Source organism: Canis lupus, chromosome 5 (assembly GCF_011100685.1).
Source record: "Canis lupus familiaris isolate Mischka breed German Shepherd chromosome 5, alternate assembly UU_Cfam_GSD_1.0, whole genome shotgun sequence".
Lineage (NCBI taxonomy): Eukaryota > Metazoa > Chordata > Mammalia > Carnivora > Canidae > Canis > Canis lupus.
In genome coordinates, this window is record NC_049226.1 from 64366149 (window position 1) to 64391477 (window position 25329).

The window sequence follows — 25329 nt, forward strand, 5'->3', positions numbered from 1 at the left end:
GCCCGGCACAAGCCCCGTCCCCGAGCGTCACGGCCCAGACCGATGGGCGGAGCCGCGGGCGGCGGAAGAGCACGGCCGCCGGGAGGTCCGAGCCGAGAGGGGGAGGACGGGGCTCCGCCGGGGACGACAGGTAGAGCGGCCCCTCCGCGAGGCCCGGCGCACGACCCGGCGGGCGAGGCGGGGGTCCCCGTCCCCGAGGGGCACCCAGCTGGCGGGGCGGGCCCCGGGAGGGGGGCTCCGCTGCGAGGCCTCCCGGCTGCTGGGGGCCATGTGGATGCGGGGCGGGGGCCCCGGGGGGCGCGCAGCCGGCGGGCCCCGGGCCCTGCTCCCTGACGCCGGACCCCCGCCCGCCAGCATGGGCAGCAGCTCGCTGTCCGAGGACTACCGTCTGTGCCTGGAGCGCGAGCTGCGGCGTGGGCGCGCGGGCGTGTGCGGGGACCCGTCGCTGCGCGCGGTGCTGTGGCAGATCCTGGTGGAGGACTTCGACCTGCACGGGGCACTGCAGGACGACGCGCTGGCGCTGCTCTCCGACGGGCTGTGGGGCCGCGCCGACCTGGCCCCCGCGCTGCGCGGCCTGGCCCGCGCCTTCGAGCTGCTGGAGCTGGCCGCTGTGCATCTGTACCTGTTGCCCTGGAGGAAGGAGTTCACCACCATCAAGGTAGGGCGCGGGCCCGAGGGGGTAGAGGCTGCCGTGGGCAACCGGGCATTGCGGGTGTCCCCGGAGCCGGTGGGTCTCGCGGGGCGCAGCGTGCCCGCGTGGGGGGGGGGTGTCTGGGTGCTTTGGGGCAGCTTTTGGCCAAGGTCCCCCTGGGCACTCCTGCAGCTGAAAACATGGTATGGGTGGAGGCCACCCACCCTGGGTGCCTGCCTCCCAAGGAGACCCTTGCTCCTCAAAGCTTGAATCGCTGCCCTCCCTCAAAGTGGCCTCACAGCCCCTGTGGCACAGAACTCCTAGGACAGGTGCATGGGGCGGATGAGAGGTTCCATGGTCACCGATCCTTCCATAATCCCATTTACAGAGAAGGGCGTTAGGTGGGTGTGTCCCCTATGAAGTCGGTAAGGGCTGGAGACTCTGCAGACCCTCAGGGTCTGGATGGGTCTCCCCTGTGGGTGAGCTGTTGGCCTGCAGGAGGGGGCAGGCATTTGGCCCTCAAAGCTAATTTGGAAGAGTAGAAAGGTGCTGATGTCATTGGGCACGTGGGCGAGTCCACCTCCACTGGTTGTCATGGCAGCAGCAGTCTCTCTCTCTCTCTCTCTCTCTCTCTCCCTCCCCCTCTCCCTCTCTCCTTCCTTCCCTCTCTCCCTCTCCCCCCACCCTCCTCTCCTCCACTCCTCTGTCTCAAGAGGTGTGCTCTGGAGCCTACTGCCTCATGGGGACACCTGCTTGTCAGAGGTTCTAGGACTTTTCATTCAGATAACAGGGCAAGAAAAGCACCGTAAAGGGCCAGCCCCATGGGAAGCCAAGAACAGAACAGACAGGCTGATGGGCTTCAGTGTTGGTGGGGATCTGGTTCTGCTTCCTCTTGGCTGTGTGACTTTGTGCAAGTTACTTACTTAATCTCTCTGAAGCCTCGTCCTTGTCTGTGAAACAGACACAAGAAGAGTCCAGTCCAAGGTCTGTAGTGAGGGTGAAGGCAAAACCCTGAGTATAGTGCTTGCACACAGTAGTGGTCAGTCTGTGGGAGGTATCGTCATCAGCTATAAGCAGACGAATGCTGGCAGGATCCCAGAGTTACGGAATTTTAGAACTGGGGGGGAGACACAGGATCATCATCCTGAAACCCTCCTAGTTCCTCACAACTGCAGCCTAGAAAGCACTTTCCCCTCTGGCATCCCTGGGCTCTCAAACCAGATGCACATTAGAGCCTCCAAAAAAACATGGGATGTTTCATCTACGTGATGGAATGCTACACAGTTGGAAAAAATGAACGGCTAACCCTCTGTCCCAACGGGGGAAAGCTCTCCAGAACAGGAAGTGGGAAGGTGGAGTTCAGAACGTTGTTGGGGAAGCTACCTGATTGAAGCAGATAAGCACCCTTATTTGTTTGACCAAATCTCAGCCAAGCCCCAGGGGTGACAGGAGATGGAGGACACTGTGGGGAAAGTGAAATTTCTTACCGTAGGAGCTCTTTATTTTGTTCTGATTTATTCACTGGGCCTGCCCCAGCTACAAAAATGGGTCTCTGGTGGGGTGGGGGGTGGTTCTGAGCGTGGTTGTTGAGAAGCCCTTCTGAAGGAAGTGTGAGCATAGCCTGGAACAGCCTGGTTCTGGGGCGTGGCCACCGCCAGGACAGAGCCTGAGTGTGGGTCAGGTCTGCGGGAGCTGGGCTGCTGACCAGGACCCTCCTCTGCAGACCTTTTCAGGAGGCTATGTGCACGTGCTGAAGGGTGCCCTCTCAGAGGACCTCCTCATACAGAGCTTCCAGAAGATGGGTTATGTGCCCAGGGACAACCACCGCCTGATGATGGCTGCCCTACCACCTGCCTGCCAACTGGTTCAAGTGGCTCTGGGCTGCTTTGCCCTTCGGCTGGAGTGTGAGATCCTGGGCGAGGTGCTCGCACAGCTGGGCACCAGCGTGCTGCCAGCTGAGGAGCTGCTGCAGGCACGGCGGGCCAGCGCAGATGTGGCCTCCTGTGTGGCCTGGCTGCAGCAGCGGCTGGCCCGGGAAGAAGAGCCACCGCCTCTGCCCCCTCGGGGCTCCCCCACGGTCTACCAGACCCAGCTGGACCTATACCGGGACCTGCAGGAGGATGAGGGCTCAGAGGAGGCCAGCCTGTACGGCGGGCCCTCCCCAGGCCCCGATTCACCACCCCCGGAGCTGGCCTGCCAACCTCTGCTCTGGGAACAGAGCGCCAAACTGTGGGGTGCCAGGGGCGGGGCCTGGGAGCCTCTGGGGGAGGCTGAGGTGCTGCCGCAGGCCAGCAGCCCACCCTATGGGGCCATGGAGGAGGAGCTGGAGCTGGAGCGGGAGCCTTCCGCCTTCTCCTTCCTCTCCTTGCGACGAGAGCTGCTAAGTCAGCCTGGAGCTGCAGCTGTTACCAAAGCCCCAGGAAGCCCTGGGCGGGCCAGCCCCCAGCTGGTGCATGGGCCCAGCCCCCAGGCCCTAGGCTACCAGGCACACAGCTGCCTAGCTCCGGGTGCCCTGCCTGCCCTCTGCTGTGACACCTGTCGCCAGCTGCACGCTGCTCATTGTGGCAGCCTGCCCACCTGCCGTCCAGGCCACGCGCTTCGTGCACTGCTCAGTGATACACAACGGCGCCTTTGGCTACAGCGTGCACAGGTGGACTCCTTGCTCTATGACGGGACCGGGGCCCAACCTTAGGCCCAGCCAGGCCCTGAGTCAAAGGCCTTCCAGAGACAGTTTCTGTGGTGCTTCTCTGGACCTCATCACTCCTCGGGCCTAAGCCTCTGGCCACCCTGCCCCTTGGGGACTCCTGGGCACAGCTCAGTGGGGTCCAGCCTCCCACAGAAAGCTCCTGCCTTGGGATGGCCAACTCCCTACCCCCTGCACCTAGCATCCAGGCCCATATCCAGACATGCTCGATGGAGGAGTCTCCCCACGAGGCCTGTACTACGAAGAGCCCTCTCTTCTTTTTTCACTCCTCCCATCCCACTCTAGGGGCCCAGCACTCAGCCTGGAATTCTTGACCCGATCCCTACAGCTGTGCTTCAGAACGTGTTGCCTCCCTCCAAGTGTCCAGGGGAGATTCTCCTCATAGGGGTGTCCCTGGGGGCCTCCATGTGACTCTGGGTCACTGAGCACCAGTGTGACCAGTCTGGAGGCCCTGCCAGGTACATGGCTGGCCTAGCCCCTTGCCTATGGGTGTCCTAAGCCAGGGCTGAACAGGCCAAGGTCTGGCTTGGAACCAGCCCATATGCCCTGCTCACAGCTGAACCGGAAAGTTTGGCCCACAAACAGAGAAGACATGATCTGATCTCAAAGCAGAGTGAGGAAGCTCCCAAGAAGTCCAGAGAATAGGCAGCAGGAAGTAGGAGGTGGGCAGCTTAGTGGACGGGCTGTGTCACTCCCCTTCCGGGTAGAGTGTCAGGCTTCTGAGCAGTCAGCACCCCAGGAGCCACCCTGGAGCTGGCTTTCTGCTGCATAGGCTCTGGAAGGCAGGGTGGGAGGCCGTGCTTTTCACCAGAGGACTCCCCCAGATCCAGTAGTAAAGAAGTAGCCAGGCTCGTAGGCAGCCACCTAAGGCAGACTCTCAAGACCAAGGCAGGTGGAGCCCCTTTCTCTGGGGGGGAAGGGGTCCTGGAACTGTTCACCCCCTGGACCACAGGGGACAGGTGCCTATGTTCTATGCTGGCCCCTCTTCACTGGGCACACTGCCCTAGACCATCTAGTCCACTTCCTGTTCTCCCCAGGACTCAGAGAACCACCATCATATCACATAAATCAGGACGTTAAAGTTCATTAAAGGACGCAGACCCTGCTTATGCCTGTTAGAAAATCTTTTTTATCTGACTCCCATCCTCTCCCCTCTGGGCCTCAGTGTGAGTGCAGGGGCAGCAGGGCTTGGACCCCAGTCCATCAGGTGGGATGTGACCCACGCTCAATCTCTCCTTCCCATCCTGAGTGCCGCCAGCCCTACCTGGGGTCTGAGGGGGCTGTTCACCACAGCCTCTTGCTGACCCGGACAGACCCTGGTGCTCGGAGGTGGGGGTGGGAGGGGCACAGGCGATCATGGGGGTCTGTCCATCCCAAGCTAGCAATGCTCACTGAACTGGGCCCAGTGGGCATTTCCCCCTGGAAAGTGAGGGTTAGAGTTACCAGCTGAGGACATGACAGCAGGTGCCCAGTATGAGAGTGCCAGCCCTTCAGGGTGTCCCCCTCCCCACTCTTCTGGGGAAGGGGTGTAATCAGCAGGAGTAGCAGGTGGCTCTCAACCAAGGGAGGAGCAGATGTCAGCAGCCCTGCAAGCCTGGATTACAAAGGCGTCCCCAGTCCATGGCTGTCCATCGCAGACCTCCTGCCAACTTGTCACGGCTTACAGCGCTTGCTCTGGCCCTCAGATGTGGCCAGGATGGCCCGCTTGTTGCGGTGGTGGGGGAAGGTGGGCATGAGCTCTGGCTCACAAGCTGCAGGGAGGGAGCTATTCAGCACTAGGCAGGCAGGGGGATGGGGGAGGAGTGTGTTTTGGGTCTGAGAACCCCACTCTGCATGTATGAGGGGCCCTTAGGTTGCATCTCCCTCCGCTCCCCTCAGAGAACAGTGTGTGGCCCATGAGCACCTGCCTCCCTAGGGCCCCCCCAAACCACCCCACAGGGGCTGGAGGTGTCCTGTGAGACTGTGCCCCCACCCCCCACCCTAGGCAAGACATGACAAACACCCTGCAGAGCTGAGTGGGGTTGGGGGCTGTCTGGGAGACTCACGCAGTGGCTTCTCCTTGAAGTATGAGCTGTCCAAGCCATCTCTGGCTGTGGCCCTGAAGAGGAGGCCTCAGCGTGAGCAGGACAGCAGGTGCCACCCAGGCTGGTCACCCTCACACCCACCCAGCTCCATGGCCTCTGATTCAAGGTTCCAGACAAAAAATGCTGAGTGGCAAGAAGGGGGCTGGGGCCCAGAAACAGACAGGAAACTCAGAATGGGCTCCATGAGCCAGGTAGGCAGGAACCGCCCAGACTGGGTGCCTGGTCCTCTGTGCCCATGTCTGTAGCAGCGTGGCCAGGGTTCTGAAAATCTCTTTCAAGGGCTCAGGTCAGAGGGGTCCCCACTCCTGCCTGCAGGCCAGGTCACAGCACCTTTTCTTAGGGTCATACATGAAGAGGAAGTTGAGCAGGCGCAGGCCGGCCTCTGAGAGCCACGGGAATTTGTGTTTGAGGTTGTTGTAGGGCTGCTTCCTCAGGCTGTACTGGCCCACCAGCGGCAGCCTGGAGAAACCCTGCAGGAAGCAAGACTTGAAGCTGCAGGAGCTGGCCCAGGCAGGGGGCAGGACGAGGGCAGAGACCGAGCACTCACTGGCCAGATGTTCTCACTGGGCGTCCCCAGCAGCTGTACTATCAGGTCCACCTGGTGGATCTCGGAAGTGCCGGGGAGAAGGGGCTTGTGGGCCAGCAGCTCTGCCAGGATGCAGCCCATGGCCCTGCAGAGGAGAGCGGGCCTTACCTCACACACCTGCTCGCCGTGGCCACCTCAGCTGAGGGCAAGTGCTGCCCAACACACATCTCGTGAGCTGGGGTCAGGATAAGGTGGAGCTTGGGAGCTCATGATGGGACATGACCCGGTCCCAGAGGACCTTTCTTCTGTGGAAGCCATGTTCTCATGCTTCCTCTTGGGATTCCAGGCTTCAGCCCAACCCCCATCCACTCCCCATCCCCCAGGGGCTGGGAGGCTGGCAAAGACTCCAGCCCTGCTGCTGCTCCAGCCAGCCCCCATGGGACCTACCCCAGCCCTTCCCCTGGGCCCTGGGAACTGTGTTCGCTTCTTACCACATGTCGATGCTGGTGGTCTGCGTGCTGGTTCCCAAAAGCAGTTCAGGGGCTCGGTACCTGCAAGGAGAAGTACTTCCTCTTGCACCCTGCAGTAAGCTGAGCCTCCATCAGCCTTCCTGAGCACCTGAGATAGCCCGGGCTCCAGGACCACCAAGCCCAGCTCAGATCGCCTCTTCCTCTCAGCATTGCTGAGTGGCTCCTGGGGGTCTCCTGTCAGCCCATCCTACAGATGGGGTTGGTAGATGGACAGCAGAAGATGAATGATCTCAATGTCCTATTCTTAACCACAATCCTGTTCTGCTCCTTAAAAAACTAAGTGAGAAATAATTACATAAAGCTGCATACCCCACCCCACTCCTGCCAAAGTCTGAGGCACGACCTCCCCTTCCCGGGATGGGCTTGGAAGTAGGCTGGGCATCTGGCTGCCTTAGGCAGGGTGGTCCCCCAGGCCATGCGTGCTGTCATTCTTGCGCCCTGAAGTTTCAGGCAGCTGTCTCAGATCCAGGCTCTATGAGGAGCCTCAGGGTCCTTCCACTGCTTCCACACAATCGACCCCCCAAACTTCCTCCCCCACGAGGGACTCACCAGAGTGTGACCACCTTGGGGGTCATTGGCTTCATGGGGATGCTGTAGGCCCGGGCCAGGCCGAAATCCGCTGTGACAAAGGCAGAGGGGCAGGAGAGGCAGCCTGTCACCAAATGGCGGCCACCTTGCCTGCTGTGTGGGCACCAGGGTGCTGGCAAGGCCTGAGCCACCCCCCACCCAAGGGGGCACTCCCAGAGACACGTCCCACAGAGCGGCACCCCACACCCACCTGTCTTCACACAGCCCTTATCAGTCATGAGCAGGTTGGACACCTTCAGGTCCCTGTGACAGGAAGGGAACATCAGTGGTTCCCAAGACGCGAGCCCTATGGGGCAGCCAGGCTGTCTCCATCACAGGCATCAGAAGGCCAAGCCGCAGTTGGCAGTGCCAGAGCTCTCAGTACCTTTCTCAGGAAGTGGCAGAGCCTGGCCTCAAGCCCAGGCCTAACTTCCAGTCCCATGCCTGTTCGCCACCCAGGGCTGCATCAGCTGCCCCACGACACAAGAAGCCGTGGCTTGCACACTCCTGCCCTGAGCCGGGAAGGTCCCCCACTCTGTCTGCCTCCGGGAGGGACTGTCCACTGTAGGACTTCTCATAGCCTTGACTACACACATTCCCAGCCCCTCAACAGCAAGGTGGGGGGACGTGGGTGCTGTGTGGGCCTGGATCCTGCCCCAAGGGACAGTTTTGCACTAACGCCTGGTCCTCTCCAGCAGTCAGTACTGGCAGTCACTCTTCCCATGCGTCTCGAGGTGCCTCCTACCTGTGGATAATGAAGTTCTGGTGCAGGTACTGAAGGCCTCGGAGCACTTGTAGCACAATACATTTGACCTATGCCAGGCAGGAAGTGTCAGTTAGGGTGAGATGTGCACAGCACAAACAAGCTACACAAGAACCTGGGATGGTGCCTTTGCTCCAGGGCCCCCAGCCTTGTACCTGGGCCTCAGAGAAGGGTGTCGGCATATTCTCCAGAAGGCTGGCCAGATCTTGCTCACAATAACCCATCACCAGAAAGATGCTAGAAGGAGAAGGGGAAGACACATGCTACCTTCCACATCACCCTAGGTAGGCCAAAGGCACCTCCTGGGGTTGCAGGAAGGATGAGCTGGATAGGCAAGGCAGGCTCAGTAGGGCCCTGTGCAGAGGACCAGCAGACAGCCTACCTCTCCAGGTGGGTTCCCACAACCACTTCCTTCAGCTCCACGATATTGGGATGGCGAAGGCGAAGGAGCAGTGTGATCTCTCGAAGGCTGCTGATGGGGACCCCTGCAAGCAGACGTGGCCTCAGCAACCTCCATCCCTGCACACAGGGACCCTGCAGCCAGCTGGCCTGCTCAGTGAGCCCGACCCCTACTACTGTCAGGGCCCTGCCCACCTGAACCCTTCCTTTGTTCAATGATACAAAGCAGTGACTCCCTGTACTGACTACTGTGTATGAGAGGGGGTCCACTGTGAGGCCCTGCCTGCATGGACAGCCAGGGAGGTGCTAGGGCTAGAAATCAGGGGTGTGTGGAGGCACACCCTGTGCAATTAGGCAAGGAGGGCTGGGTGGAGGGGTGATGGCTGGGCTGAGACAGAAAACAGGTCACTCACCGGAGAAAGAAGATCAAGTGCACAAGGTACAAAGGAGCTAAGACCCAGAGCGTGGGGCAGGAGGACACGACAGGCAGGGCCAGGCTAGAGCCTCCCAGAAACAGGTCCCCCTTAACCCTCACACAGATGCTCTCAGCACTGGGGGTTCGGGCTAGAGGAAGCCTTAGAAAACTGGCACCGTTCCACCCCTGCCACTGTGAGCTCACCATCCTTCTCCTTGTCCATCCGTACCTTCTTCAGGGCAACAATCTCATCTGTCAGGGTGTCCCGGGCCCGATCTGAAAGGAAAACTCATCCATGATGGAATCTTACTTAAGCCCGCATCACACACCCCTGTGCCTTGTAGGGGCCTCATTCTGAACTCTGTAGGGCCCCTTTCTCTTCTTCTTTGATAACTGGATGCCCAGGGACATAAGGGCAAGCAGCACTCCCAGCCCTACCAGACACATGCTCTCTGGGGAGCACAGGATGCTGGTTAGAACAAGCTCCCCCTAAGTTCTCCTCCTTAGCGTCAGTACACAGGCCACTGCTTTGCCCTCTGTTTACCATGTTCTAATACCAAGTAAGATACGTTAGTTAGGAAAAAACCCTGTTTTGTGCAAACGAGGCTCCTCGAAGCACTGTGCTAATGCACAGAGCTTCCAAATCTTCATGGGTATGAGTGCACACCAAGGTCACAGCCACTACAAGCTGCAGCCCTGACTGCTTTTGGAAGTCCTAGGTTTTGCTATAACAATTATCTCCACTTGCAACCACTCTGGCAATCTGACACAACACAGCGTGAAATTTTTTAAGTACACCATGGATGAGAGTTCACTTGTACAACATTTGCCCTGGCCCTAAAGCAATAGCTGTTAACTCCCTTCCAGTCCTGACATAGCCACTGCTGGGACAGTCCCCTGAGCCCCAGGGCTCCCATCTCAGTCACTCACACACGATGCCATAGGTGCCTTCCCCGATGCGGTTCAGCTTCTCAAACTCCTTCACACTCCGGCACCGTCCCAGCTGAAAGACAGAAGTGCTGGCAGTGCAAGGATTGGGCAACTAAAGGGACAACTAAAGATAAGTATTTCACACTTAATTTGTACCAAGTTGCTCACTCATGTTTTGCTCGCCAAAGAGAACCACACACTTGGGCTTTTCAGAGGAGAAAAGAGAGACGATGTTACTGGGCCATCAGACCCTCTCAATGCTATTTCACAGACACCCTTTTCCCTTCCAAACCCATGGTCCAGAGGGATGCTGTCTAAAAACAATAACCACAGGCCACATATGGTTAAAATTAAATTAAAATTTCATTTCCTCAACTGCCACGTGTGTAGCCCTCCACAAGTCCACAGGGCTCATGGTAACCATACTGGATGACTCAAAAAGCAACATTTCTTTTTTGTTTCTTCTAAGTAAATTCCACACCCAACGTAGAGCTTTAACTCATAATTCCAAGATCAAGAGTCCAGAGAAAGAAAACATTTTCACCATCACAGGAAAACTACTGAGGAGCACCAGTCTAAACTATGCCCTGAAAATAGACAAAACTTCCATCGAACACAGTGGAAACGCTTCTGTGGCAGAGACTGTCCCAACATCCACATGGTATTTCTTAGAATTAGACAACACCACCCAATGGCACATGGCCACTCAGCTGGTGGCCGCATTTCCCAGACTCCCTGCAGCTAGGTATGTCCATTTGAATAAATTTCGGCCAATAGGATGTGAGCAGAAAGGACAAGGGCTTCAAGAAAGAGGACTTCCTGATCAAATGAAGATGTTGCTGCCCGCTCCTTTTTGCTCCTGAAGCGGGGTGGGATTTGAACGAGCTACAAGTGGATCTACAAGACAGATAACCTGAGTGCCTGGCCTCACCTTGTGGAAATTCCCAGCCTCTCTTGGAAATGTCAGGGAAGAGAGAAATAAAGTCCTTTTTTTTTTTAATTTATTTATTTTTTTATTTTTTTTTTGGAGAGAGAGAAAATGTGCACGCACAGGGCCAGAGGGAGAGGCAGTGGGAGAGGGATAGAGAATTTTGATCAGGCTCCGTGTCCAGCCCAGAGCCCAGTGCTGAGCTCCATCCCAGGACCCTGAGGTCATGACCTGAGCTGCAATCAAGAGCTGGACACTTAACTGACTGAGCCACCCAGGAGCCCCTAAATCCTGTACTTGAGCCACTGTATTTTGGGGTTCAGTTCTAGCTGAAAGTCTATGCCCTAATAAATCTTAATAATGCAATACATTTGTGGGTACACTGAATGAGCATGTCTCCTTGATTCAAAGTCTAACAGCTGCTCTCCGGCCCTGCTGCCTCTGGTCTCTTCCTACCACCCATGGAAGCAGGTCAGAATCCTCTGCACTGAGCCTTTCCACGATCTGGCCTCAGCTTTCTCTTCCCACCGGTTCTTCCTCACATTCTCTCTCCAGGGGAACCTCTGGGTGCTTCCTATTCACACTCCTGCCATTGCATATTTATGGCATGCCACCCCTCCTTGTCTCTGCGTGTCAAAATCCCAGTCCCACTTACTAGCCCAGCAAAAATGCCAACCTTTCTACAAATATCCTTTACAAACATTTCCCTCAGCTGAACACAATTCTTCCTCTGAAATCCTGATAGGTTGCTGGCCTGAAGATGCCCCTGGGTTGCGCTCATCTGGGCCCTGGGCTCCGGGGCTGCAGCGCACCGAGCACGGTGAGCACCGGCTGGGTATCAGGGTGGCCAGGGGACTGCTTGGGGGCCCTTGGCACCCCCTCCGCCGCCGTCCCTTCCTGATCCCTCCTGGTCTCCCAGGGCGCCCGGACCGTATGCCTAGCTGCCGTCCCCACACTCTCCGCTGCACTTTCCCCATCTTTCTGACGGGCCCCTGAACGACTCCACGACAGTAACACAAGCAAGGTCTCGCGCCAGCAACGCCAACGGAAGCTGTCGGGTGGGGCGCCGCCCGATCCACCCGAACCCGGGGGCACCCCGCCAGCCAGTCTTCCCCCAGGGAAATCCCCTCCCGAGAGGCGGGGCCTCCTCCGGAGGGCGCTGCGGGACAGCGGCGGAGAACTGCAGCCCCTCGGAGGACAGCCCGCCCCCCAGGGCAGTCTCCCCCTGGGACGCCCGCCGCCGGATTCCGCGCCGGCCGTGAGGAACTCTGGGACTGTCGTTCCCACCCGCGTCGGAAACCTCAATGATTTAGCGCGACACTAAGCGACTCCCGGGCGTTCCGGCTCCGCCCTGCCAACGGCAGAACTACCCCGAGCGGTCTCCCGTCGCACCCTGTGTTCCGGAGGCACCGTGAAGAAGCCGTCCTTACGGATACATTTCAGACGGATCTGCTCCGACTCTGACTCCGTGTCCCCCATGCCGAGCGCAGAGCACCCCCTCACAGCCCCTCGCTGCCTGTGTGCGCAGGCGCAGACGACGTTCTTCCGCGCAGGCGCCTCGCTCACTTCCTGGGCATCTCCACCTTAGCAACGGTTCCCCGGGCAACCGTCCAAAACGCCGGGGGGGTCCTGCGTTCTTGCGGCCCCCCCCCAACCCCGCACTCCCGCGCTTCGGGCTTCGTTTTCGTTCTAAGCGCCGGCACCTGAGCTGGCTGGGGTGCTGGGGGTCGGATGAGGACCAGGAGGAGACCCAAGCCCAAGGTGCTGGGGGCCCCGGGCTGGCGGACCAGGTGAGTGATGCCGCGCTCAGGAGGCCGGGAGGCCCGGGGCAGCCGGAGATGTGAAGTCAAGTCAGTCCCACCTTATGAACCACGTGGAGTTCACAGGCTCCTCCTCACTTCATCCCAGCCCTTTTTCAGTTCGTTCATGAGCTAAGCTTCTAGCTAATAATGAAATGAGAGTTCGTGTAGTGTTGACGTTATTCGTTGGAAAGACTCCGGGCAAGGCTAGGAGGGCCATCATCTCTAGGTCCAATAAGAGAAATGGAATGGCTCCTGGAAATTTTTCGGGGCGGTAGTCGCGCTCAACCAGTGGGCTCAGATCCACGTTTGTACGGGCTTGACTTCTTTGTAAATACTTAGTTGTGAGTCAGGATGTGTAAATGTATGGAATAAATACAAAGAAATATAAGTAATGATGTTAATAGTGTGTTATTAAACACCCATTATTCTTTTGGGGTTATACCACAACTGGAAGTCAATTTTACTGTTTAATACTAAAAGAATACGATTCTCATCAATAGAGATGTAAAGCCTGCCGACCATTCTGGGAATGAAAGAAACCAACTTACTGTTACCAGACTGAAGGCCTCAGAGCAGACAGGACAGAGCCTTCCTGCAGTGATTCTGTAAGCGAGTAGAATCAGATCTGGGCCTGCCAGTGAGACTGGATGCCAGCAGGGAAGAGCCGTCCATAGCCAGAAAGGCATCCTCCCATGGCAGCTCTGATATGGACACTGACACAGTGCTAAGTGCCATGTCTGGCCCCTACCCCAATTCTACATTCTTCTGGATCCTCTAAGACTCTGGGTCAGGTAACATCAAGGTAGGAGCCCGTGATCCCCACAGGGTGACTTGTGCACTTTCCTGTTCTGGGGCATGACACCTTCAAGGTAAGTCCTGAGTCCAGCCTTTTTCCCAAGTGTGAGTGACATCTATCTCATTCGGTATAATTGCCAAGTCCTGACACCACAATCCTTCAGAAGTGCCCACCAAGAGAGAGATGCTGCCTGCCTCTGGCTCATCAACTTGCATGGCCAGTTACAACAGAGGTAGATGCACCAAGTTCACCCTCTGAGCCAGGGTCACTCTTGCCCTCTGCAAGCTGCCAGCAGCTCTGGGGAAGGTAAGACCAAGGTGGCCACTGCGGGGACCTCATTTACCAAAGGGGCAAATGCAGCTTCCCACAGGGCAGGGTGGCCCTTCCGCCATCATTGCTGAGACTCAGAGCACAGTGAATAACTATTACCAACTATTTGGGGTGCTTGTTTATTCTTGTAAATCATAGGCATCTACTGTACTGGGGTTTCTATGTCGGTAGTAGGGGCCCCATTCAACCTGCTCCTGAATGGTTCTCTGCTCTTCGCTTCCGATGGAACTGTAGCTGGCTAGAGTCTCTTTAGAGGCTCTAGTGATGATGATCTGTGGAATGGCAAATTTCTTCTTGCTCGACGTTACCTTTACATCAGGTTTCTCTAGAAGGAAGAAAACATCCAGGTATTTAACATGTCTGTGGAAAAGCTCTTCTATAAGGCAGACGATGCCTGTGTTAGGGCCAGAGCAAAAGAATTAGATGTGGTTCAGGAACAGAAGTGGGCAAGGTTGAAAGCAGTCAGAACAGTCCATGAATGTTCTAGAGCTTTAACTGATTGACAGCTCAGCCACGAGGGGGGTGAATCCTCGACACCCTCTTTCAGGGAAGAAAAAGGGAGACACACTTCCACCATCCACTGTGGAGAGACTGAGCTGCCAGCCAGCTTGTATGACAGACATAGAAGAAAAGGGAACAGAGAGAAAAGAGGAGACATGGTCTGCCTCAGGGTTGAAGGTTCAATTTTAGTATATGTGCTGCCGAAGCGAGCACTGGGTTGAAGGTTCAGATACACAATTTGCAAAGGATTCTAAATCTACTAAAACAAAACAAAGACAACCTCTCTGTACAGAATTTTATCAATCAGAATGCTGAAGAATTAACATTTCTTCTTTTAAAAAAAAAAAGATTTATTTATTATAGAGAGTGAATATGAACTGGGGGATGGGCAGAGGGCAAGGGAGAGAGAATCCTCAAGCACACTCCCCGCTGAGCACGGAGCTCAACACGAGGCTGGATCCCAGGACCCTGAGATCATGACCTGAGGTGAAACCAAGAGTCAGACACTCAACAGACTGAATCAGCCAGGCACCCAAGAATGAACATTTCTGATGTTGGCCACAGCGTTTTCTTAAACTTGTTAAGGTTGCAAGGATTGCATAGGACTTGTGAAATGCCAAGTTTGTCAAATGTTACAAAATACAAAAGCAGAATGCCTTTATGGCTTTCACTGCTGCCTCTCCCAGCCTGCTCCCCAGGGTTCCAGGTTGGAGTCACATCCTTTCAGGCTTCTGTTCAAGCACTACAGAGAGGGGTCTTTCTCTCTCTGTGCACATTTGCATGCAGGTAGAGTTAGAATAATCAGTGTCACATATTGGTTACAAAATGCTAGCAGGTGGTCCTATTGCTTTGCAGTGTTCTTTGTTCCCTACTTTAAATACCTCATGAACCCAGCTACCTGGCGACATGTGAATAGTTGCTCTTTCTGTGTCAGACATCATTCTGAGCCTATAATAATAATGATGGTGAATACCAAGCCACAGAACTTTCTGAAGTAGGTCCTCTTATCACCTCTGTTTACAGATGAAGGAACTGAGGCACAGAGTGGTCATTTGCTCAAGGCGAGTAGTAGAGGGAGATGCTGGGGCCCAGAGCTCTGTCCATCTTCATTGCTGCATCTGCAGCTTTGATTGTTTGAACTACCAATAAATGACCCATGGCCTGCACTAGGACTGGAAGCGTCCTTTGTATTTTTGTCATGAAGTAAAAAACTGCATTTCATATTTTGCATTTAATTTAAATTGGGGGTTCTTTTTAAAAATTTTTTTAATTTACTTTTATTTAGTTATTATTTATTTATTTATTTATTTATTTATTTGAAAGAGAAAGAGCAGGGAGAGGAGGAGGCAGAGGGAAAAGGAGAGGCAGACTTTCTGCTGAGCAGGGAGCCTGACGTAGGGCTTGATCCCAGGACCCCAAGATCATGGCCTGAGTCAGAGGCAGACACTTCACTGACTGAGCCACCCAGGTGCCCCTGGAGGGTTCATTTTTGGTATTAATTTAATACACTTTTTATATATTGACTAAAAATCTATGAATATTTGATTTAAAAAATAATACATAATTAAAAATTGCCTATGGAAGGATTCTTTTCCTTTCAGACATTTCATATGTGCATGTGGAGTTTGATGCATTTAGGATCACACTATGTCATGGCTGAGATCCATATCTGCACATAACAGGGGTGGCAGCCTGTAGTCCATTATCTGGGGTCCCATCCAGTACATAACCAGCTCCCTTTAATGAATATAAATGTAGGTTACTTCCAATTTTAATCTTTTTCGAGTGGTGCCATAATTAACATTCTTGCATTTATATATTTACACATTTATGAGGGTTTATCTATTGGGTAAGTTACTAGAAGGGTTTTGGTAAATGTGGCCACTTTATCATAAAGATTATATCAATATATATGTCCACTAAGAATCCGTAAATAGGACACTTCTCTGTACCTTCCCCTAATTCTTGTCAATTTGCTAAATCTTGCCCTATGTTATATGAAAATGGAACTATTGGCTCCTGTCTCCACTGGTCACATCAGCTTCCCTGGGGAGGTTGAGCCTCCTTTTGCTTGTTCATGATCCAGTGGTATTTATTTTCCTTGAATGCATGTCATATTGTTTCCTCATTTTGTACTTTGACCTTTTTTGTATGTGAGAGCTTTTTGTATAGTTAGGAGATTTTACCTTTGTGATCTTATTGCAAATGGTTCCCCTTGCTTTTCAGTTTCTCTTTGTTGCTTTTTGGACAGATAGGCACATCAGTCTTTTCCTTATGGCTCTTAGAGTCTGTCAGAGTGAAAAAGGGTGTTCTCCACACCAAACCAATAAAAACTGTTTTACTTTCTATGTTTAATTTTTTGATTCATAAAGAATTCAAGTAAGGATTGAGACAAAAATACTGTTTTCTCAGTTGTCAATTCAGTTGTCCCAGCACCACTGAGTGAACGAATGTCCCTTTGTTGCTCCACATCTTCCACGTGGTGCCTTTATCATGAACTCCCACACGAATGTGTGACACTGCGTGTCCTCCGCAGCTCACACTGTAGCAGCATGTTTTCACGTCAGTGTTCAATCCCTCTTGCACCTCGATTTTCCAGTTACCTACTGTGTTTACATTTTTATTTTCCTAGGTGAACTTTAGAATAACTTGCTCAGTTCCCAAAAAGACCTCTGGTGTTTTGATTGTGGTCACTGATTTCATAGATTAAGGGAGAATTAGCATCTTTACAGTTTTGAGGTTTTCTAGTTCAAAAAAAGACTTCTTTAGAGTTTTAAAACTTCATTTTTAGGGTTCTTGATATCTACTACCTGTACTAGTTTTTCAGTTACTGCTTTAAAAGTCACCACAGTGCAACCCCGGTGGCCCAGTGGTTTAGCGCCGCCTTCAGCCCAGGGCGTGATCCTGGGGACCTGGGATCAAGTCCCACATTGGGCTCCCTGCATAGAGTCTGCTTCTCCCTCTGCCTGTGTCTCTGTCTCTATCTCTCTCTCTTCTGTATCTCATGAATAAATAAATAAAATCTTAAAAAAAAAAAAGCCACCACAAATTTAGTGGCTAACTTAGAATAGCATATACATGTATCATCTCAGTTTCTGTCCAGAGTCCAGACAATGTTCCAGCTGTCAGCCAGGCTGCACCCTCACCTGGACCCGTGGCCTTCCAAACTTATTCCAGATGCTAGGCTGAAGTCATTTCTTTATGGGTGAAGGGCTGAAGTCCCTATTTTCTTGCTGGCTATTAGCAGGGGGTTGGTTGTTCCCAGCTCTTCTCACAGCACGACAACTTCTTAAACAATTTTTTATTTTAAGATTTTATTTATTTATTCATGAGAGACACAGAGAGAGGTGGGGGGGCAGAGACACAGGCAGAGGAAGAAGCAGGCTCCATGCAGGGAGCCTGATGTGGGACTCGATCCCGGGACTCCAGGATCACGCCTTGGACCAGAGGCAGGCACTAAACCACTGAGCCACCCAGGGATCCCCAACATTTTTTTAAAAGATTTTATTTAGAGAGAGAGAGTATGAGATGCAGGAGGCGTAGGGGGAGAAGAAGAAGCAGACTCCTCCTGAGCAGGGAGCTGGACAAAGGGCTCAATCCTAGGACCCTGGGATCATGACCTGAGGTGAAGGCAGACGCTTACCCAACTGAGCCACCAAGGAGCCCCTGTAGTCACTTCTTATATTCTTACCCATCTGGAATTTGAGCATATGGCAGGAGGTTAAAATTCAACTTGAACTTTCTCTCAAAATGTTAAGCAATTTTCCTAGCATAATTTATTGTATAATCCTTCCTTTTGCCACTAACATTTGCTGCAGGGTTTTTACACACTAATTGCATATATACACTCATAGTAAGCATTTATTTTTGTCCATATTTTCTATTTCATTGATCTATTTTCTTTAAGATTTTATTTTGAGAGTGAGCACAAGCAGGGGTGAGGAGTAGAAGAAGAGGAGAGGGAGATGGAGAAGCAGACTTCCTGCTGAGCAGGGAGCCTGATGCGGGGCTTGATCCAAGGACCCTGGGATCATGACCTGAGCGGAAGGGAGATGCTTCAGGGAGATGCTTCACTGACTGAGCCACCCAGAAGCCCCTCATTGATCTACTATTGTACTGTTAACTATGTTATTTTAATTATTATACATTTTGATACATTTTTTAAAAGATTTTATTTTTAAATAATCACTACACCCAATGTGAGGTTAAAACAACCCCAAGATCAAGAGTCACATGCTCTACCAACTGAGCCAGGCACCCCAATTTGATGCATTTTTGAATTTTTAATTTTAAAGTTATAAATTCACAGAAAGTTGCAAAAGTACAGAGAAGTCCCATATACCCTCACCCATTTTCACCCAATGGTTCCAATGGTAACATTTTCTGTACGTACAGGACAATATAACAACACCAAGACCTAGATTTGGCACAATGTGTGTTCTATGTCATTTTGTACCATGTAAACACCACTAAGATCAAGATACAGAACTATCCCATCACCCCACAGACCTCCTTCTCACTAGAGACCTCAATAGCCACCCCTTTCTCCCCCTGCAACCTCCCCACTCCCCTGCCATCTCTGACCCCTGGCAATGACTGCTGTGTTCTCCCATCTCTATCATTTTGTCACTTGGAGAACATTATAAAAATGGAATCATGCAGCATGTGACCTTTTGAACTTGGCTTTTTTCATTCAGTATATTTTTAGTAGCTGATAAACAAATGTTCCTTAAGTTTCTTTTTTTTCCCCAAAAACTTATTGCAAGTAAACACACTCTACCTTCAAAAAAATATGGAAATATTCAGACACACATGAAAATAGAATAGTGTAATGAGTACCCTATATGCATCACTGAGCTTCAATCAATATTTCAATATTTTGTCACCTTGTTCTTTCTCAGTTTTTTTTCTGAGTATTTTCAAGCAAATCTCAGATATAATTTTACCCATAAATAATGCAATACAAATCTCTACCAAGGATTGTTTTAGCATCACCACAATAGCCTTGTCACATCTAAGAAAGCTACCATTGATTCCTTATTATCTAATATCCAATTTGGTTATCTCAAGAATGACTTAGCCCAGGCTCCCAGTGTATTTAGTCCCTCAAACTTTGTACAGTCCTCTCTGCTCTAGGCTGAATCCACCCAAAAGTCTTATGTTGAAGGCCTCATCCCCAATGAAATGGTATTTGGAAGTGAGGCCTTTGGGAGATCAGGTTGGGTTGACATCATCAGAGTAGAGCCCCCATGATGGGATCAGTGCCCTTACAGGAGGAAGAAGAGACCACAAACCTCTTTCTTCAGCCATGTGAAGACAGCAATTAGATGGCTTTTTGCAAGCCAAGAATGGGTCCTCACAGGAACCAAATCATGGCACCCAGGTTGTAGGACTCCTCAGCCTCTAGGATTATGACAAATAAATGTCTGTTTTTTTTTTTAAAGCTAAGAGTATATATATTTTTTTAAACTCTATTTTTTTATTTATTTATGATAGTCACAGAGAGAGAGAGAGAGAGAGAGGGGCAGAGACATAGGCAGAGGAAGAAGCAGGCTCCATGCACCGGGAGCCCGACGTGGGATTCGATCCTGGATCTCCAGGATCGCGCCCTGGGCCAAAGGCAGGCGCTAAACCCGCTGCGCCACCCAGGGTTCCCTAAATGTCTGTTGTTGATGCTGAGTTTGATCTCACAACCCTGAGATCATGACCTGAGCCTAAATCAAGAGTCAGACACTTAACTAAGCCACCCAGGTGCCCTCCTGTCATTTATTTGTAGAAAAGTTGGAGTATTTTTCTCAATAGGATTTCCAGCATTTTGGAACTGGCTTATTGCAAATTTGTGGTGTATTAATCTCTATAATGTGTATGTGGATTTTGTAATGAAAAATTTAAGTTATACATAAGTATCGAGACAAGATGATATATATACCCCATCACACAGCGGCCACAGTTAAAACCCATAATCAAATTTTATCTGTGCCCTAGCACTTACCCTCTGTTCTGGTTATTACTGCTGTATAACAACTTACCCCAAACTCTAGGAGCTTAAAACCACGCTTTTATTTTCTCACAATTTTAAGGGTCAGGAATTCAGGATAGGCTTAACTAGGCAGCTATCACTTATGGTCCCTAGGTGGCTACGTTGGATGTTGTCTGGAGCTGCAGTCCTCTGAAGGCTCCACCAGGCTGGACATGCGAGACGGCCACTCATAGGGCTCGTCACTAATGCTGCTGCTACATGGTGTCTTGTGGCTCAGCTGGGAAGACTCAAAGGCCTGGGGCTAGAATCACCTAAAGGTTTGTTCACTCACAAGTCTGACACGGGCTGGAAGAGCTTAGAGACCAGGACTGCTGACTGCAGCACCTCCACATGGCCTCCCCAGGTGGCTGAGCTTCTTCACAGCGTGACGTGATGTGGCATGCCGCTCAGGGTTCCAAGCACCAACCTGTGTTCCAGTGAGCAAGGCAGGACGGCATCGCCTTCCATGGCCCTGCCTCAAACCACTTTCACCACATTCTATTGGTTACAAGAAAATGTCAAACTTGCAGCCATTTAAGGAGAGAGGGTAGAGACTCCAGCTGGGAGGAGCATCAAGGCCACACGGTAGAACAGGAGGGATAGGAGCTGTGGCTGTCTTTGGAAAATATCCTCATCCACACTATACATGGTCACTTTACAGCAAATCTCAGATACCACCTCCATTAATCACATTGATTTGTACTTTAATATTTTGGGTGCAGTTCTAAGAGACAAGAGCTTGTGTATATTCCATGCTTTTTGATGCACAATTCACACAAGATAAAATGCACAATTCTTAAAATGTTCAGCTCGATGAGTTCACAATTGTATGAACCTTTTTAATCACCCAAACAAGCAGCAGAACTTTCTATCACCTTACAGAGTCCTCCAGTCAGCTAGCCTCCCCCTCCCCAGCCTCAGCAAGAACTTTCTGATTTCTATCCCACAGTAGTAAGACCTACTTTTATTAATTATGTAATGCACGGAATGTTTGACTCATCAGGACTCTCCATTTCTCTAAGACTTTTATGGTATTAGGTTAATTGAAGGAAACTTTAACTTCCAAATCTAATAGGGAAATTCTTTAGCTTTAAAACCCAAATGTGAGAGGGGATGCTTTTGCCCAATTCAGATGTTCTACTTGGCAGACCATGTGTATGTCTTCACTTCTGATTGCTGGATTGTGCTCTCTGCAAGGCCACCAAGAGCAGTGGCTTGCCTTATTCAGTGGAGTCCTCAACGTCCATTGTTGCAAAGAGATTGGGTTTACTCAATCTCTTTGCAACATTTAACACTGTTGACTGGGGCAGCCCCGGTGGCGCAGCGGTTTAGCGCCGCCTGCAGCTCAGGGTGTGATCCTGGAGGCCCGGGATTGAGTCCCACGTCGGGCTCCTTGCATGGAGCCTGCTTCTGCTTCTCCCTCTGCCTGTGTCTCTGCCTATCTCTCTCTCTCTGTGTGTTTCTCATGAATAAATAAATAAATCTTAAAAAAAAAAAAAACACTGTTGACTATTTTATCTTTTTTTTTAAGATTGTTTATTACCTTTTTAAACAGCTTTGTTACATTATAATTTATGTACCATTGGTTTAAAGCATAGCATTCAATGATTTTTAGTAAACTTTCAGAGTTGGGCACCCATTGATCCAGTTTTAAGAACGTTTCTGTCACCTTCAGAAGACCTCTTCTGCCCATTTGTGGCTAATCCCTGTTCCCACCCTTAGTCTAGGCTTCCCTTTATATCAGTTTGCTTTTTCTGGACATTTCATATAAATGGAATACTAATAGCTGTGGTCTTTATGTCTGCCTTCTCTCACTGGAGTATCTTGATTTGGGGGCGTCTTCATGATGCAGCATGTCAGTAGCTTGCTCTTTGTTATTGCTGGGATGTTCCCTTCTATGAAAGAACCACACCCTTCACCTTCTTTCTTGGAAGTCCATCCTCTCTCTTGCTCTCTGATTTTTCTTCTCTAGTCCAACTTGTCTCTACCCTCTGGAATGAGGGTGTGACAGATGCTGTGCCTCTCCAGCAGGCACCCTCCCTGCCCACACCTGCCCTCACTGGTAGAGGTCCAGCACCAGAATTTTCACATCTGAGTCCATCCTAGCAATGCTGGACAAGTGAGGCCTAGCAGGGGAAGGTTTTCCTTGCAAGAACAGCAGCATCTCATGTCTGCATGGGACACCTAGAGCTCTCTGGGGACTGTGGATACTGAGGGTGGCAAAGCGTAGACCCAAACAGTCCTTGATATCACTTCCTGCTGCTGAGCAAGCCACCCTGAGTGTCCCTCTCTGATCCTTTATTTGGGAGACCTTGAACCCATCAGCAGGGAAACCATATCTTGTTAGCTGTTTTGTGGCTTGCAGCCAGAAGCTCCCAACAGACTGGTAGCATTAGCATTCTCCACATCTCCTCCCCAGGACTCTGGCCCTTCCTGCAGCCTTCCACTCTTAAGGGTTGACACATCAGGATCTGAAGTCCAGGCCTTGCTTCCAAGACCAAGAGCCTCGTTTGAAAGGGTGTCTGCCCTTGAGGGCTCACAGGTGCCTCACTCTGAGCCTGCCCCTCTCCTCGCCAGGCCCACATTCCTCCTGACCATTCTTGTCACGGTCAGGGTCTGCTGGTTCCACCTCCTGGATCTTTTTGGGATTCCTGCTGCCAGGGCCTCATTAGTTCCTCCTCGGTGGCAGCATTGGGCCTACCACAGGTCCCCTCTACTGGAGAACGTTTCCAAGGCACCAACCCCATCACACCTCCCTTGTTGCTATTACTTAACAGTTCCATTTCCACAAGGCAGGTGCCAAACAGACGAAAGGCTTCCTACTCCGCTGCTTCTGTGGCCTCACCCTCCTGCCCATCCACGAGCGTCCGGCCATGGGGCTGTCCGCCTAGTGGAAGCCCTAGGGTCCCTGCGCCCCAGCACGGTGCTCCTAGCCCTTCTTACACGCCTGCTCCAGACTCGAGTGGCCTTCCGAGCTTCTGCTTCGGCGAAAGGGCCGTGGAGGGAGCAGCCGTGCCCACAGCAGTGCACGGGGCTAACCCCGACCCCCGGCACTCCTATCCCCGCCGCGCACGGCCTACCTTCCACTTCGGACGAGGAAGGTCGCAGCCGCTTGGGTGCCCCTCTCTTCCCTGGGAAGCTGTCTGCAGGCCTGCTGTCCGGAGGTTTCTCGAGTTCCTGAGATTGCCTGTCCATCGACCTCTCCCTAGCCTTCGCCACGGAGTACCCGCGCCCCTTCTCCCCTGAAACACACGGATGAGGAGTCAGCCCTGCCGGCTCCCCGAGGCTGCGCGGGCGTCTCCAGGGGCGAGTACGCGGGGAGGCGCCGGCGCTCCGTTACCTTTCCTAGATTTGTGTTTGCTTTTGGAAAGTCCCATAAGTGAGCCCACTGCCCCAGCCGGCAAACCTGGCCCCCCGGCCCCCCGGCCCCCCGCCCCTCCGCGGGCTCGCAGCCCGAGTGACTCACAGAGGCTCCCGCAGCCGGGCGGCGCGGGTCGTCACGGCAACGCCTCCCGCCCGCGGGACCAGCGACGTGCTCTCGCGAGAGCCGCGCGCGCCGGAAGTGGGGACGACCCCGGAAGTTCCCGTGGGGCGGAACTGGTCGGGGCGATCAACTCGGCTGCCGGGGGAGTCTGTTAGTACGTTTCGGGGGGGCCTGCCGCTGCCGGACCGGCCATGGACGGTAGGAGACCCCGCCCGTCGGGGGAGGGCGGGCCCCGCGGACCTCGGTCAGAGACCCCGGACCCCGATCCTCACCCTCGATGCCGGACCCTCACCCCCTTCCCCAAGCTCCTCAGCGTCCAGCCCCCGCCCCACCCCCAGCTCCTGGACCGACGACAGACATCGGCCTTTGGGGCCCTGGGGGTCAGGTCAGACGGCATCCCCGTCCCCAGGATACCACTACACGACAGTAAGAAGAGCCCAGGCAGAAAGCACCTGCCGTGTGCCAGGCCTCCCTGACAGCAGCTCTTAGCGGTGGGAGCTTGATGTCCCCTCCTGCACACGGGGACGCAGCTGGAGGTCTGGCTCCCAGCGTTGGCGCCACCGCCTGCTGCACCTCCTGTGCCCCGCTCCGCCCCGCTCTGGACACCAGGAACAGAAGGGGGCGTCATACGGTCGGGTACCTACCTTTGCTAGGATGATCGGGGACTGCTGGGGTGCACAGGTTCTGAAGATCCCTTTGGGAAGTGTAGAGAGCTGTACAACCACGTCGTTGTCCGGAAAGACACTGTATCCCTTGCCTCAGACAAGATGAAGTACTCCCTCCCACGTCTGCACCCCCTGCATCCCGCACTGCACATGTCCACACCCCCAGCACACCTATCCTCACCCCTGCACCCCCCAGCTCACTTGTCCACACCCCCTGCACCCCACACCTGTCCATACCCCTCCAAGCCCACAGCCCCCACTGCACATATCCGCACCCCCACACCTGTCCACATCCTCGCACCCCATGAAGACACATGTCTGCACTCCCCCCAAGGCCACATCCCCCACCACACCTGTCTGCACCCCTCCACACACATCTCCACACTCCACCTGCACTCCCCCACCACACATGTTGGGTTTTGCTCCACAGTTTCTCAGCTCTCTGGGGGGCGGGAGGGAGGGTGAATTTCTTTTGGTGGTTTCACTTTTTTTGAGGGTTAGGTTTTGTCTTAACAGCTCTCTGCTATTCAGTCTATTCCTGCCACTCTAGATGAGAAAGCCGAGGCAGGGAGAGACGGTGATTATGTCACACTGCCAGCTAGAGACTTGGAGCCACACCTTGTTTTCCCTGTGGAAGGCACTCTGCCTGCCACCTGTGTCAGGTTAGGTCTGATTTGCAGATTGCACAGCTGACTTTGGCCTTGACCAGGGCACAACCAGGCCATCCCTGAAACCCATAGTGGGCTCTCAGCTGGGGACCTTGATTTGCATTTGTGAGCGCTCTGCACCCTGACTCTGGATACAGGATTTTGTTTCTTCATTATGGGCTAGTGAAACCCTTTCAGATATTCTTCACATTTAAAAATCTGAATAAATTGAGGTTTAAACGTGAATCTGGATCTTCCTGCCTCTTGAGTTTCGGTGAGTGAGTAGCAAGTGTAGCTGTCAGGAGAGTTATCTATACTCTCCAGTCTCTTTGAATCTTCCATGAGGGACAGGAAGGCACCCAAGCCAGATTTGAAAGCTCAGACATGCCAGCTGCCATGGAAGTTGGTCTCTGTGGGTCACATCTTTGATATCAGAGGAGTCATCTTCTTGCTAATTAAACTCATTTACTTTGGGGGAGAAAGAGTATATAAAATTTAGATTGCCCACTACCGAACTTTATTAAATGAGGAAAGAATCTTTTTTTTTTATTTAATTTATTTATTCATAGAGACACACAGAGAGAGAGAGGCAGAGATACAGGCAGAGG

The 25329-nt window shown here is 52.8% G+C and overlaps 3 protein-coding genes and 1 long non-coding RNA gene across 12 annotated transcripts in view; 3 read left to right on the plus strand and 1 right to left on the minus strand.

The window, feature by feature from the left end:
• Positions 1 to 4453, plus strand: SPATA2L (spermatogenesis associated 2 like). Its single transcript, XM_038538010.1, has 3 exons — positions 1 to 130; positions 355 to 658; positions 2355 to 4453. The coding sequence occupies exons 2-3, from the start codon at positions 356 to 358 to the stop codon at positions 3321 to 3323; spliced, it is 1272 nt and encodes a 423-aa protein (XP_038393938.1). The 5' UTR covers positions 1 to 130; position 355; the 3' UTR covers positions 3324 to 4453.
• On the minus strand, positions 4442 to 23493 carry CDK10 (cyclin dependent kinase 10). 9 transcript variants are annotated; one of them, XM_038538002.1, is made up of 15 exons: positions 23392 to 23493; positions 23006 to 23167; positions 13594 to 13730; positions 9550 to 9622; positions 8824 to 8895; positions 8188 to 8290; positions 7961 to 8042; positions 7788 to 7855; positions 7254 to 7306; positions 7025 to 7094; positions 6437 to 6496; positions 5967 to 6090; positions 5750 to 5889; positions 5381 to 5433; positions 4442 to 5086 (listed from the first exon to the last, which is right to left on the minus strand). In XM_038538002.1, the coding sequence occupies exons 2-15, from the start codon at positions 23118 to 23120 to the stop codon at positions 4989 to 4991; spliced, it is 1248 nt and encodes a 415-aa protein (XP_038393930.1). In that variant the 5' UTR covers positions 23121 to 23167; positions 23392 to 23493; the 3' UTR covers positions 4442 to 4988. The 9 variants fall into 9 exon arrangements, with proteins under 9 accessions (XP_038393930.1, XP_038393929.1, XP_038393937.1 ...); XM_038538001.1 differs by lacking the exon at positions 23392 to 23493 and adding an exon at positions 23266 to 23378; XM_038538009.1 differs by lacking the exon at positions 13594 to 13730 and having other exon boundaries at positions 23392 to 23487.
• CHMP1A (charged multivesicular body protein 1A) overlaps positions 23470 to 25329 on the plus strand; it is a 9234-nt gene continuing 7374 nt past the window's right edge. Inside the window, exon 1 of the mRNA XM_038538012.1 lies at positions 23470 to 23607. Within this exon, the coding sequence (XP_038393940.1) occupies positions 23601 to 23607 (7 nt within the window). The 5' untranslated portion in view covers positions 23470 to 23600. The remainder of the gene's footprint in view (positions 23608 to 25329) is intronic.
• On the plus strand, positions 23616 to 24967 carry LOC119871916. The gene is made up of 2 exons (XR_005359912.1): positions 23616 to 24181; positions 24625 to 24967. It is a non-coding gene; the product is annotated as an uncharacterized LOC119871916 (long non-coding RNA).